This window comes from Phascolarctos cinereus, unplaced genomic scaffold (assembly GCF_003287225.1).
Source record: "Phascolarctos cinereus isolate Bilbo 61053 unplaced genomic scaffold, phaCin_HiC Scaffold_7;HRSCAF=346, whole genome shotgun sequence".
NCBI lineage: Eukaryota > Metazoa > Chordata > Mammalia > Diprotodontia > Phascolarctidae > Phascolarctos > Phascolarctos cinereus.
The window spans coordinates 71636768-71652269 of NW_027556180.1; the positions used below are offsets into that span (position 1 = coordinate 71636768).

The 15502-nt window shown below is 39.3% G+C and overlaps 1 protein-coding gene across 1 annotated transcript in view; it reads left to right on the forward strand.

Annotated features, from left to right (window-relative positions):
- Positions 1 to 15502, forward strand: part of BARD1 (BRCA1 associated RING domain 1) — a 150034-nt gene that overhangs the window by 92017 nt on the left and 42515 nt on the right. Inside the window, 1 exon segment of the mRNA XM_021002840.2 lies at positions 14901 to 15009. Within this exon segment, the coding sequence (XP_020858499.1) occupies positions 14901 to 15009 (109 nt within the window).

Consider the following 15502-nt stretch of genomic DNA (forward strand, 5'->3'; position numbering starts at 1 on the left):
GAGTTTTGCTGAAGTCATAGATGACACATGAGGGTCAGCAGATGACACAGAAAAAGTTTAGAAACTCAGAAGTGCAGGATTGTTTTTAAAATGGCATTCTGCTAGACTCTGGCATCATATGAGAAAAGGCGAAGTCCTTATATGACTTCCTAAAGGAAAATGAAGGTGAAGGGTCTGCCCCTACAGATTTAACTTAAGCACACCCCAGTCCCCATGATGTGGAAGGGATAACTGCACAATGAAGTACAATTACCTATATATAGGAGTGTGTATGTGTATGTATACATACATACATACATACATGTTCACCAACGCCACGCTAAGAATTCCTGTCTCAGAAGATCTTGGAAAGGTGAAGAATCCTGCATTTGAATCAGAGGCAGTGCATGTGTTACCACTCTCCATGGTTGTCTGTCTTAGACAATCAGCTAGGGCTGAGCTCCAAATGATTCATTTATTCCTGGCTTATCTCTTGTATATAAACAGATTATTTCAGTTTTCTAGTCCTGGAAGTTCTTACTGGGTCTCTTTATTTCCCTTTCAATAGAATGGGTAAATAAAACTTGGTACTTTCCTACCCCCTGTTGCAAAGCATCCACACGTTTCGGAATGAAAAGCAGGTGTAGAAGATGCAGAGTTAATTATGTGACGTTGATATAGCTCTGAAAGGAATTATGAGGCCAAATCTTAAGATACAACTTTTTCTTTGTTAAAAGAAATGATCAATTCCCATACCATACCATGATGCTTAGCCCCTTTGAGATAGCTAAACGTTCCACAAACAATAGCCTCTCAAGAGGTGTGAGACAATCTAGACCTGAAATAGAAACTACTGGAGGCCTGGGAACGTGTGGAAAAATGAAGGTGTTTTTAAAAAAATAATAATACATTTTAGTGGTTCTTTGATCTCAGGTGTCACTGCTCTCTCCAGTGAGGCAGCTTTCAACCCATCTATTTCTTTTTACCCTGTCTAGTTCTTGTCCATATTTTTCCATAAATCCTCCATTTTAGGTTTATACAGTGGGCTGCAATTTTTTAAAAGAATGTTTTATGACTGTCTGCTCTGTGTATCTTAGATATACCTATTTATACTTGTTGACTCCTCCATTAGAATGTAAGCTCCTTGAGGGCAGGGATCGTTGGCTTTTTTATTTTGTCCCCAACATTTAACATAGTGTCTGGAACCTGGTAAGTGCTTAAATAAGTGTGTGGTGTTTTTTTTTGGGGGGGTTGACTTTTTTTTTTGGTGAGGCAATTGGGGTTAAGTGACTTGCCCAGGGTCACACAGCTAGTTAAGTGTCAGGTGTCTGAGGCCAGATTTGAACTCGGGTCCTCCTGACTCCGAGGCCAGAGCTCTATGCACTGCACCACCTTGCTGCCCCTAAGTAAGTGTTTGTTGATAGAATGTTTTTATACCAGTCCTGGGCCATTTCATTATGTTATTACTTTTTTAAATATATGAGTTTACCTATCTTTTTATTTTTCACAAGTCATTTTTCGAATACATCTCCTGCCCCTAGCTGTCCTCTCCAGCAAAGAAAAATTAAATAAACCTACCCAAACAGAGATTGTGTCTAACACTGGACTCAGCATTGTCTACCCAAAGGCTACCATGCTTCTACTGAGAGGAAGGAAGAGTGTTTCATCACCAGTGTTCTGGAAACAAGATTGGTCATCACAGTGGATGGAGTGCTGAACCTAGACTCAGGAACACCTGAGTTCACATCTAACTCCAGAAACTGGGTAGCTCTGTGACCCTGGGCAAGTCACTTAGCCTCTTCCTCAGTTTCCTTGTCTGTAAAATAGGGACAGTATTAGCACTCACCTCCCAGGGTTGTTGTGAAAATAAAATGAAGTAACTTATTTAAGGGGAAAAAAATCCACCCTGTAAACCATAAAGTACTATGTAAATGCTAGTTATTATGAAAACTTCTGATCTTTTAATGTTTTAATTTAAAGTATTGTGGTCAATATGCATATTATTCATTTCTCACTCTGCTGCCTCCTTATGTTTCTGAAGAATAATGGAAACTAGATCTTTGAATTATCTGGCTTATTAACCTCCTGTATTGTGAAATAGCCTTGATTCTTTCTTGAGATGTGAAATATATTATCTGTGTTACCTGCCAATTTCTCTCCTTCCCTGTGTTTTTTCTTCTCTTCTCCATTTGGGAGGGTGGGGCACTTTGCCCTCCTGACATAAATCTTTCTCTTTCATTGTTTTTTGCTTTAGGCAAATTGTAGAATAGCTCAATTTATTATTGTGTTACATCTACACGAATACTTGAGTTTTGGCAGCAGGAGAGAAGGGGAGGGTTTCCCCCTCAGAAATGAAAATGATGTTATTGTTTTTTAAAGCATACAGAAGACATTTACGTATCTGCTGTCTGTAGGTAGTTACTAATTTAATTAATGTCTCATTTAAAAATTAAGAACAAAGATTAGAGAAAGAGTTATCTTTTGTAACTTAAATGTAAAAGTTAGAGCATATAGAATAGTCCTGGGTATAATGCCATTTTAGAAAAATATAATTTTTAAACAATCAAATAAAGGGCCAAAGCAAAATACTAAAAAACCAGGTTTTTATTAGTAATAATGATGATGATGATAACAATATGCTAACATGTATCTAGCGCCTACTGTGTGCTGTGCTAAGCACTTTACAGTTATATTAAATAATGTGATCCTCACAACAGCCCTGGGAGATTGATGCTGTTATTATCCCCATTTTTACAGATGAGGAAACTGAGGCAAACAGAAATTAAGTGACTTGCCAAGGGTTACACAGCTAGTAAAGTGTCTGAGGCTGCATTTGAATTTGGGTCTGCCTGACCCTAGGCCTGCTGCTCTATCCACTGTACTACCTAGCTCATATTGTAATATATTTATTCCCTTAATATTCTCCTGTTGAACCAGAATTCTAATAGTAATAGCCAGCATTTATGTAGTGCCTTAAAGTTTGCAAGGCATATTACAGATATTATCTCATTTGGGCAACAGCCCTGTGAGGTTGGTGCTACTCTTTTCCTCATTTTACAGGTAAGGAAATTGAGGCTCTGAGAGATTTTTGCCACTTCCCCGAGGTCATATAGCCAGCAGGTGTCATAGGCAGGATTTGAACTCGGGTCTTCTTGACTCCAGTTCTAGTGCTCCATCCATGATGCCATGTAATGTCTGTGCTTCTAGAAAACTTGACAATGTGGCAGGCAGCTCTGGATAGGCGGGCTTTTGCTACTCTTAGGATCTATGGGGAATTGTTTTTCTGATGAAAAACTTTGCTGTCTTTAAGAGGAACAATGGAAAATACCTGCTCGACTTGGTATAATCCATTTTTCTTTTATCTGTTTCTCAGAATATTCTAACGACTGCCACTTGGTCATTGAGCCTCAGTGGTTCTACTTTGTCTACCTCCATTGTCTTCCTCCTGTCATCCGCCTGGATTCTCCGAACCGTACACAGTTTGGAGAGGAGCCCCTTCCGCCCTCATAGACTCTGTCTGTAGGATGTGATGGTGCTGTGATTGAGTCACCGAAGCAGAGTGCTAACTCATTCAATTCTTCAGCCCCTTTGGGGCACATATTTTACCAGCAGAATTAGGTGAGAGGCATGAAATAATGAAAAGTGAAACGAGCAGTAGCAAGAGAATGCTGTGCATAGTAACAGAAATATGCTTCTAAAAACAACTTTGAGTGACTAATTCATCCTGAGTATCATAAATACTCAAACCAACTACGAGGATGTAGGCAGGAAGATGTGGTCCACGTCCAGAGATAGAACTGGTAAATAAAAGTGTGTATAGTACAGATCTGTGTGTGTGTGTACACACACATATAGACACAATATATGCACATATACACATACTTTTAGACACATATATATACACATATATTTAGGAGGAAGCACAGAAACGCAGGGTAGTTTTGAAAATGATATGTAGTGTTTACCACAGTCTTTTCAAAAAAAAGTAAACAGTCTGAAATGGAAATTCTTGATTCCATACTGAATCCTCTCTTTATGTTGTGCTGTGTACATGGAAATGTTCTTTTTTTTGTTGTTTTTGTCTTTTTGTATCTAAGTTTAAAATCAATAAAAAGAAAAGAATTAGGTGAAAGGATCTGGGATAATTGTGATGATTCTGCTGAGGGCAGTGGAGGCCTGACAACAAACAGTTCCTGAGAAGTTGGCAACAATTTCTCAAGTTGAGTTCCTGGGGCCCTTTCTTAACAGATTTTTCTCTCTTCTCTCTTCTTCTGCCTGCTAAGTCTTTGCAGACTCTCTGAGTTATCTGTAAGTAACTCAGTTATCCCTTATTTCAACCTAGACACACAGGATTCCCATGAATTAGTGAATGAACAAAAAAAACCCTTCTATTAAGTACTTACTGTATTAAAAGTACCATATTAAATTTTGGGGATATAAATAATTCAAATCAATTGAATTCAGTAAATTTTTATTAAATGCCTATTATGTACCAAGCAGTGTGGCCAAGGGCTAGGGACATAAATAAGGAAAAGAAAGACGGTTCCTGCCCCAAGGAGCTTACACTCTAATGCGGGAAGACAAAACATAAAAGGCAGATGAAAAGTTGGGGGGGGGGAATGTACCCAGCATAGGGACATGATGTTGTCTGGAGTGGAAACCAAGGAGAGCCACTGATGGAAAATGGGGAGATACCTGCAAAGTTGAGTCTTCTATAAAGAGAGGTTGGGAGGGGATTATAAAACTCCAGTCACAGTGGAGAAACAACTGAGAGAGTTGAGAAAAGGATTATCAAAAATTGAGTCATCTGCTTGGTGATGAGATTTTAGGTGACCAGCTTATCCTGGAGGAGGAAGGATGTTTTATGGAATTGAAACCAGTAGAGGGATCAAGAACATGACCTTGAGCTCTCGAAGAGCTCAGGTTCTAATAGAAGGAAGCTACACATAGAGATATAGGTCAGATGGAGAGTCCCAGGGATCCTTAGGGCATAGCATCAAAGCAAATGGTAATGCATCTTCTGTAGCATTGATTAAGTGATGGCTCTTGAACATTTAGTGGTCACAAAAGACTTTGGGCACTTTCAAACAACAAACTTTTAAGGAATACGGAGAAGACAAAAATAATGTGCACAAACATTTACAGCGAAAACTAAAAAGGCATCAGCCTGGGAACAGGAGGATAGCTCTCTGTCAATATTTGTGTACCATTATTTTCATCATCAGTTACTGTGGAGTCACCCCATTTGAACTCTATCTGATACTTCTGTCTTTATTGTTGTTTGTCCTTCATTTTCAAAGAGGACCAGTGATATCATGGGTGATATCTTGACTTACTTGTCAGTTTGATTTAAGTGAGGCAGAGTTGCACAAAGTGGGCAGCCTCACTCTCTCTTCCAGAGTCATTGAAATCTGCTGGCAAGGTAGAAGTCAAGAGTTTGACAGTGGCTTGGGGTGCAGTAGATGACTTTGGCATCTTTGATGTCTGACCAAGTTCTAAGCATTCCACAACTCCTGCTTTAGGTGCCTTCAGAGCCATTGGAACAAATCATTCTCATCTGCCCATTCCATCAGGGGAAGTCTTTATGTGCTTGGGGTAGACATCCTCCTAAGTCACCAATGGGTTTGAGGCCTGACGGTTACCTTCCACCTGGTTTAACCCGCCTGCAGAGATGACTTACCTCGGTGTGGCCGCTTTGCATGCTACAGCTTCTTGGAGCCACAGGAAGGAGGATGAGCCAGCCCTAACCAGGGCTCAGAAAGTCCTCACACCTGGAACACTCCATACACCCCATTTCCATCTTGAATGTGTTGTATGAAGAAAGAGATACTTCTTCCTCATATGAAAAGTGATATTTCTCCTTCCTAATATAGGAGATACTTCTTCCTCATAGAAGATACTTCTCCTTTCTTCTATACAAGGTGATACGCCTTCCGAATATAGGAGACACTTCTCCTTCCTCCTATAGAAAGACATACCTCTTCCTCATACAGCACATTCTAGTACTAAAGAAGATGACAGTGAGGAGGCAGGACACTAGACCGTGTGCACAGGGAAGAAAACTATGCAGGAGGTGATAGTTTGAAGATGATGATGATGATGATAATGTTAAGAACCACAATGACATTATAGTCCATCCAGTCTGACCTCGGAAACTGAGGCCCAGAGAGGTTGTGACTTGTTCAAGATCACAGAGCTACTAAGTGTTAGAGCTGGGATTTTTAACCATGTCTCACTGAATCCAAGTTATGCTTCCCCTCTGACAGTTCTGGCCTTTTCACTGAGCCAAGTTCTGTGACCTTCTAAAGGCCAATCTTATTATTTAAGGATAAATACTTGAAACAAACAGGAATAATAAAGTATTGAATAAATACTTCTTTGAATGTTGTTATAACATAGACTGTTTCCATCCACAATTAACAAAAATTGTATTTATTCATAAATGCAGATTGGCCAGAATCTTTCTGCCTCTAAAAGCTTGACTAATGAAAGTTGCTGAAGAGGTAAGAACGATAACTCTTCAGGGGTTGGGTTTTTAAAAAAAATGTTTTCATCTGAGAATCCAACTACAAGTAGAAGAAAAATTTATTGGATAATTTGTTTTAAGGCTCAGAACAGTGACTAGCAGCCAGATAGAGGACTGAAGAACACTAGGATGTGCATTGGGGTCTTGGATTGGAATCCATGCTCTGCCATTAATTGGTTATGTGTCCTTGGGCACGATCACTGTCCTCCTCGGGCTTTCAGTTGCTTATCTGTAAAGTGCTAGATGACCTCCAAGCTCCCTTCTGCCTCAAAGTCTATGAAGCAAGCTTTTATTTCTGCTAGGTATTAATGATCATTTGGGATGGCAGTGTGTCAGGGGTGTGAAAAGATGGGAAGGGAGAATTTGAAGAGGTGGCTTCAGGGAGCATTTTTATAAAAATATACCACTGAGCCATAACCATAAAGAATGCAAGCCACTTTTTCCCAGTAACTTAAGAGTAAAATTTTAAATCCTGACAGACACTATTCTTTCTAACGTGGCTTTTAAAATCTGAGTCTTATGTAATCCGAGTGAAGTCTTTTGAATAGTCAGAGGCTTTCCTTTTTAATGGATATGAGATCTTCAGAACACTACATGTAAAAGGCATTGCTGGGTGTGAATCCTAAACAGTTTTACATCTAAATTCAGTATCTCAAAAATCACCTGTGTGACCTTGGACATTCAGTCACCTAACTGTTCTGGGATTTGATGTTCTTATCTGTAAAATGAAGTCTTTGAAATAAGTGGGCCTCTTTTAAAGGAAAGAAACAAAATAAGCATTAATTAAGTACCAACTATGTGTCAGGTTCATAGTACAAAAGGCTATCTCATGTGTTCCTCACGGTTACTCTGGAAGGTGAGTACTATTGTTATTCCCATTTTATAGTTGAAGAAACTGAGACAGGCAGGGTTAAGTAGCTTACCCAGGGTTGCGTGGCTAGTAAGTGTCTGAAACTGGATTGGATCTCAGGCCTTTCTGACTGCAACCCTGGCTTTTGATTATCACCATCGTACCACTTAAATACCTAAATTCTCTTGTCTCTAAATCCAGGATCCTGTATGAAAAAAGTGTTTTTGAGATGTTTCATTTCACTTAGTTAAACAAATTTTTTTTGGGCAGCTAGATGGCACAATGGATAGAGTAACGACCCTGGAGTCAGGAGGATCTGAGTTCAAATCTGATCTCAGACCAGACACTTGACACTTACTAGCTGTGTGACCCTGAGCAAGTCACTTAATCTCAATTGCCTTGCAAAAAAAAAATTAACATTTTATTTTTTCCCAATTATATGTAAAAAAACATTTTTAACCTTTTTTTTTGTAGCAATTTTGAGTTCCATATTCTCTCCCACCCTCCCCATTGTTGAGAAGGCATGCAGTTGATAACGGTTATACATGTGGAGTCATACAAGACATATTACCATATCAGTTGTATTTCACTTAATTTATTGACATCCCCAGAGTCACAGGCAGTAATGCTGCCTGTGTGATCTTGAGCAAATAACTTAACCACCCTGGGTCACAGCTTCCTCATCTGTTAAATGGGGATGGGGTTAGCATAGACAGCTTCTGAGGTCCCCAGTAGTTCTAAATCTATAATTTAGGTTTGTATAGGGCTCGTGAACTTGGATGGGGGGAGAGAGACATACAACTTGTCTTTATTTCCCCTAACCTCTAATTGAATTTAGCATTTCTCTTAATTATAAATGTAGGTAATGAAACCTTAGTCTGAAGAGAGATCCATAGACTTGACCAGACTCCTAAAGGGATCCATGATCTCAAAATGATTTCAGAACCCCTGCCTCATACCAAAGACCACCACCAAGCAGCTGCCCCTTCTTTATGGTCCAAGTCCCACTGCCTTTTCTCAGCCCCTTCTGACGGGAAGGATTATTGCACTAGCTCTTTCACTGAGCTAACTGAGCTCAGTTACTCCCCACATCCATCCATCCTATTCAGAGTTCGAGTAATCCTACTTGGAAGACGACTGTGTGTTTGTAGTATATCATCCCCCTACACACAAGCCTACAGTATCTAAACTTGCTTAGCTTCCAGCCCTCTGCTCTGGCCATCTCAACGGCATGGTTTCTCATTACCAGCCTACACAGACCGATCCTGCTCGATAAGCTAATTTATTTGTTGTCCCCACAATGCTTATTATTTCTTCTTTGAGGTACATGCCACCCTCCTACCTCAAATACCATCCACTTTACCAAAATTTGCCTTTAAGTCCAGTGCTCACAACCAGCCACTGTGGATCAGTGGATATAGCCCTGGGCCTGGAGAGTCAAGAAGACCTGAGTTTCAATCCAGCCTCATACACTTTGGAGTGAGTCACTTAACCTCTTTCTGCCTCAGTTTCTTTAACTGTAAAATGAGGATTATAATAACATTTACCTCCCAGAACTGTGGTGAAGATTGAATGAGATAATATTAGTAAAGCATCAAATCCAGTGTCTGGTACACGGTAGATGATTAAAAAATTCTTATTCTCTCCTTCTTCCTTTTCTGTAGTATAATGGAATGATCATGAGACATGGAGTCAGGAAATCTGAGTTCAGATCCTGCCTTAGACACTTTCTATCTGTGTGACCCTGGGCAAGTCACTTAACCTCTGTCTGCCTCAGTTTCTTCAACTGTAAAATGGGGATCATAATAACACCTCCCAAGGTTGTGGTGAGGATTAAATGGGATAATATTTGTAAAGCATTAAGCCCAGTGTGTGCTCCCAGAGGTATTTAATAAGTGTTTATTCCCCTCCCCCCCCTTTCTCTGTTATATAGTAGAAAGATCATGGTACATGAAACCAGGAGACCTGAGTTTGAATCCTGGTTGTGATACACTTCATAGCTATGACCATGGTTTAAGTTCTAGAATGTCTCTGAGCCTCCATTTCCTCATCTGCAAAATGGGAATGAAATCAGTGCTACCTACTTCCAAAGGGTGGTTGTGATAAAAGCATTTTGTGACACACACCGCCCCCCATTTAAGCATTGCTTGAATGAACTTTGTTACTGTTATTATTCAGCATTTATATAACGCATAGAGAACAAGTCTGACAAAAAGGTATAGGAAGGATGAGTGAGATCTCCTCAGACTGTCCTGCTCAGGTCATTGTTTGCTTAAGAGTGGGCAGAAGACACTGAGCAGAACAAGGCCTTGGTGTTTTCTGGGATTTGTGCCGCTATGCCACCCTGGAGTCTGGTGCTAGGCTGAACAGCAGCCTATGATTAACAGAGGGAGTTTTGAAGATCAGAAGAGTTGCAGATTGGCATTGGTAGATGTAGTTTTCTGAATGGGCTATCTACTGTATCACGTCAATTACCGATCTGGACTGAAAGGGAAAAGAAAATCAGAAAAAGAGTTGGACTAGTCATGTGACAGCAGTTTAAGATGACACACAGAGAACGTGTATTCCAAAATGCAAAAAAAAAATGATGAGAATCCATTAAATGTTTTTTTAAATCTTAATAATTGTATTTCAGTATGTTTCCTTTGTAATCCTATATATTTTATTTTATGTATTTAAAAATACTATTTTGAAAAGAGGTCCATAGATTTCACCAAGCAGCCAAAGGAGGTCTGTGACACAGAGAAAAGTGAATAATCCCTGTATTAAATAACCCCAAGCCCCCTACTCAGGATCACTTGGGTTGAGGTCCTACCACAGGCTACTGACACATCCTATGTATTTTATGACCACTAAGTAAAAATCACTTACCCTTGTTGATGTCACCAGTGGCTGGTGGTGACTTGTTAGGGAGTGGTCTCTTTGAGGAAAGACCCTATGGTGCAGAACAGTTATTATTCTCACCAATAGCCTCCTTCACTGTTGAATTCATAGGTCTAAACCACAAATATGTAAACATATGTATGCTCAAAGCACTCTCCTAGACACAGTAGATGTAAAGCTTGCCTTCACCGTCAGGTTGAAATAGTCATTCTCATTGCCTTCTCATTTTTAACCTTTCTCTTACTTTCATATTAAGTTTTATTTTGGCTCTAATGAGTCCATGATCTGACTATTTGTAAACAGCTCTTGCTGAAGTGACTCCCATTCCAGTAATCAATTGTTTTTCTGTCTCTTAAACTATGACCTTGAGGAAGGTCTCCAGGATGTTGAGTGGTCCCTCTTTGGAGGATTTATCGGAGAACATAGGTGAAAATTGCCCAGAGTGAGAAGACGTGATGGGGTTGTGGTCTGCGCTGTTGTACCTGAGAGAGATGAGATCACAGATCCTTTGAAGAAGGAGCATTTCATGACTTAACCAGTAATGCATTATAATAAGTAACATTTTCCTTCCTCTGGCTAAATTGAACGGAAGGATTTTTTTTTTAGCAGCTTGACTTAAAGATGCTTCTCCTTAGATGCCAGATTCTTTTCTTGATGGTGCATAACAATGTAGGAACCCCATGACAGTGTTTAATAGGTTAGCTTTCCCATGATGCCAGCCTGAGGTTTGACCAATTATTTTTTAATCTAGAGTATTTGTAATGTGCCATCTCCTGGCTCATTAGTAATAGAGGAGAGCCAAGTCAGCAGTTTGGTGAATTGATGTGGAAGGCCAACAGTCATGTGGAATCTTAGAGAAAAGAGCTATGAGACTACAGTGCATATGAGCTTTGAGTGCTGAAGGACACTAACTAGAAATTGGAAGCCTCCTCTTCTTTTTATTCCCTGTTTCTTCAAAACTAAATATTCTTTGAGAATTCGAACTATTTTTGATCATGGACTAGTCCAGTCAATGATAGGAATCCAAGTGATGCTTTGAGTCATTGGTTGCTTGTATTATTGGTAGTGTTTTCTTTTTATTGGAAGAAATTCTCTGAATGTCATCCTGTTATCATTTATTTGGTGGCACAGAGTTTTATATCTTCAAGGAGCACTGGCTCTGGAGTCAGAAGACTCTCATCTTTGACATTGCTTTGGGCAGGTCATTTAACCTCCTGGACCTCAGCTGTAAAATGGAGTTAGAAGTTGGTCTAGACTCTAGATGGTCTTTATAATCTAGATTTGTACAGTGAATTTCTGGTGGCATGGTAATTTAACAAAGGTATTTTATTGTCCATTTTATTTTTAGCTTTGTTTAGTTTGAAACATGGAATAATGATTATCTTTCGTGTCAGATTTCTATTTCTTGATTGTGTGTGCATGGAGATGATGTATGGAGAAGGAATGAAGGAGTGGGATATAGATAGAGACCCTGGGAAGAGAAAAGGAGTCACTGGCATTAGCTTTTAGAAAGAAGGAAGACATCCCATTCAGTTACAGGGAAAATTAGATTTGTTCCAGTTAGACATTTTGATATCATAGATAGGTGTAGGTATAGAGATGCCTTTATTCCATCATCCCAGAGATTAATTCTAAGCTCATTAACTGTGGTGGCTAAATATTAATTGTGAGCTTAAACTTTATCAGTGTTTAGTCTGTTACATGCAATTATTACTTTACATGTATGTCAATATACTTTTACATATATATATATAAAATTTATCTTCACTTAAGTATAGCTTGTATACTAGAGTAACTGGAACTTTTCACATCTGTGTTGTTTAATCATGTCCTACTTTTCATGACCATATTTGGGGTTTTCTTGGCAAAGATTACTGGAGTGTTTGCCATTTCTTTCTTCAGCTCACTTTACAAGTGAAAATTTGTAATGAAAATTTACAATTAAAAACCTGAGGCAAAGAGGATGAAGTGACTTGCCCAGGGTCACATAACTAGTAAGCCTCTGAGGCAGATTTGAATATAGGAAGCCAGGAAGCTGAGTCTGACTCCAGTCCTGGAGCTCTGTTCGCTATGGTGCCATCTAGCTGCACTCTACGTCTATAGGGTGCTCCCCAAAGCCTCAGTGAACTTTAAGCTTAAAAGAATATAGTAAGTTTTAATAAGCTTAAAATTTCACTAAGACTTTTGGGAAACCCTGTAAGATATGAAGAATTTTAGTCATTTTAGTTTACTAGCCATGTTTAAGTGCAGATGAATTTTGTATATGTATCTGTAGGAATATACATTCTTTTTGGGGCCCCATTTGCTCAGAGTGAATGTAAATACTGTTTCTCTTTTGGCCAGCAATCCTGAGGGTCTTCACCTCCAAGTTTGATTTTTTTTTTAATTATTAAGAGGGCCATCCCTTGACTTTCTTCTTAAAGAGGCCTATTCACTAAATGAGTGGGTTTTTTTTTGTTTGTTTGTTTTTTATTACTGAAAGGGCCATCCCTTGACTCTCTTCTTAAAGAGGTCTGTTGACTAAATGAGTGTCACTTCATTCAAAGTGAGAACCTGAAAAGACCTTAGCTTAAAAGGGCCAGGGTCTTCCATTGCATCCTGCACTGTCTCCAGTCATCCTGATTCTTATCTAGCCACATGGACCCAGATGGCTCTGGAGGAGAAAGTGAGGCTGGTGACTTTGCACAGCACTCCACTTACTCAAATCTAACTCAGTTGCAAGTCATGTCATCTTCTCCCAGATGTTGTGGTCCTCTTTGAGAAGGAAGGACAAACACAAAAACCTCTTAAAGACCAAGCCTTAAACCCAATTCACTCTGGACAACAATAGGTCCTTGACCAAGCACCACTTAATGGTTAATTTTTGGGCCCTCCTTGTTCAGAGTGAATGTGAATAGAAACTTTCTCTTTTGGTGAGCAGTCCTGAGGGTCTTCCTCTCCCAATTTGATTCCTTTTTTTTTTAATTAAAAGGGCTCTCCCTTGATTCATTCCTTAAAGAGGCCTATTCAGTGAATGGATGTTGCCTCACTCAAAGTGAGAACTTGAGAAGACCTTAACTTAAAAAGGCCAAGATATCCCACCAAATGGGACCATCTCCAGTGCTCTTGATCTCTAACTTGGCACTGGGCCCAGTTGCCTTTGGAAGAGAAAATGAGGCATAGCCCTCCCTCACTCATGTCAAAGTCACTTGCAAGTCATGTCATCATCTCCCTGAGGTCATGGTCCTCTTCAAGAACAAAGAAAAACACAATCTAATCACTGCGTATAAGAGAACTGATGAAGTTGAAGCTCACAGTTAAAGCTTATTAAAGCATTAATAAGTTTAAAATTTTGGGGTCTGTGTCTAAATTGCTTAATAGAGGGCTGGCATGCTTTGTGGCTTCTTATTGTGATGAGAGAAGCCATACACAGGCCGGTATGCTCAGTGTACACAGTACTCATTCTCCCAGCTTTCTGTCCCCCATACCTGGCGTGCTCTCCCATCTTATCTCCACCACCAGAATTTCTGGTCTCCTTCCGGGTTCACCTTAAAAACCACTTTCTGGATGTATGGCCTATACCACATTGTGCACCCATCTTCGGGAGGAAGGTGGGGAGGGAGGGGGAGTAAAATGTGAAACTCAAAAGTTTGTGGAAGTGATTATTGATAAATCAACATAAATTAATTAAAAAAAAAAACCAAACCACCTTCTGTAGGAAGCCTTTTCTTATTTTCTCTACCTCTACGGTTACCTTCCATCTACTCTGTATGTATCATGTATAAATTCATTTACATCTTAGATCCCTCCATTAGAATGTAAGATTTTTGAAATTAGGGACTGTTTTACCCCTCTTTGCGTTCACATCAGTTAACAGGTAGACCTAGTAAATGCTCAATAAATGCTTATTGAGTGATTCTGAGCCTCTATTCATTCATCTCAGAAAGGAAACAGAGTTGGACTAGGATAATCCCTAAGGTTGCTTCCAGCCATAAAGTCCTATGGCTCTCAGAACTTAATTTATATAATTTAAGATATGATTCATATCTATCTCTGACCCACATTTGCCCTTTTGCTCACTGCAATAAAAATCCCTGATTATAATAGACTATAAGTAGTTACTTAAATCAATTAATTTAATAAATGTAGGTAAATTAATAAATTAATTTAAGAAGTAGCCCGGTCACTGTTTTACTTAGTTATTTTTATGTGATGTGAAGAGTTGTGCATCTGATAAATTTAAATGCCTGGCTTATGAATTTATCTCATTTGTATATTTGTTTGTATAGAGCCTGTCATACATGAAATGGTTTCTATCTGTAATTAAAACTCCCTCCCCCTGCCCAGCCATCTCCATAATTATGATGAATGATTAGCAAGCCCTATTTTTTCGTGGCTGAGAAATCCAGATTCATAAAAAGAGATCCCCATGTAAGCAGAGCAATACATTGAGCAGGAAATGCAATCTTTTGATCTGGCGTGCTGCTGAAATTTCATTGTCAAATATGGCAGCTTGTAGCCCTGGATCCATCTGCCGTGTGTGAAGTTCTGACTTGTGTATTTTAGTTAAAACTGCACATTAGCAAGAAGATTGAAAACACGACTCCACTAAATACATCCATTTCGTTAAGAACCAAGTCACATATTTTATTTACTTAAACCCATCTGTGCTTATTTTCCCAGAAACATATTTGGTCTCCGGCCTGTGGATTATGCAGAGACTGAAACTATGAGATCCGTATTGTTGCTGCCCGAGGAGAGTGAAATACACAAAATTAGCCATTGCTCAGGTGTAAGTATGGATTTAATTTCTTTGAAATTTACCAACGTTTGGGTGAATACCAAGGTCATGGGGTACTTTATGAGCTTGTTAGTGACCTGTCACCCCCCCACTCATAAACACCAAAAGAAAAAAACATTGTGTACCTAGGAGAACACAGAAAAGAGGATTCTGTGTGAAACTAAATCTTTATTTCATACTTTTTTTAAAGCAATTCTGTGCATTACTTTCAAAATTGTCCTATTTGTTTGTGCCTCTCGCTGCATTTTGTTCTGTTTTGTGCATTTAAGAAAATGTTTCAGGAAGCTAGATGGCACAGTGGATAGAGCACTGGCCCTGGAATCAGGAGGACCTCTCAAGCGTTTAGTAGTGTGTGACCCTGGGCAAGTCACTTAACCCTGATTCCCCCCCCCCCTGCCAAAAAAAAAAAAAGGGAAACAAAATGTTTCAGTGGCCCTCTTTTTAAAAATCACAATTACTAAATATCCCAACCCCCTACTGCTTC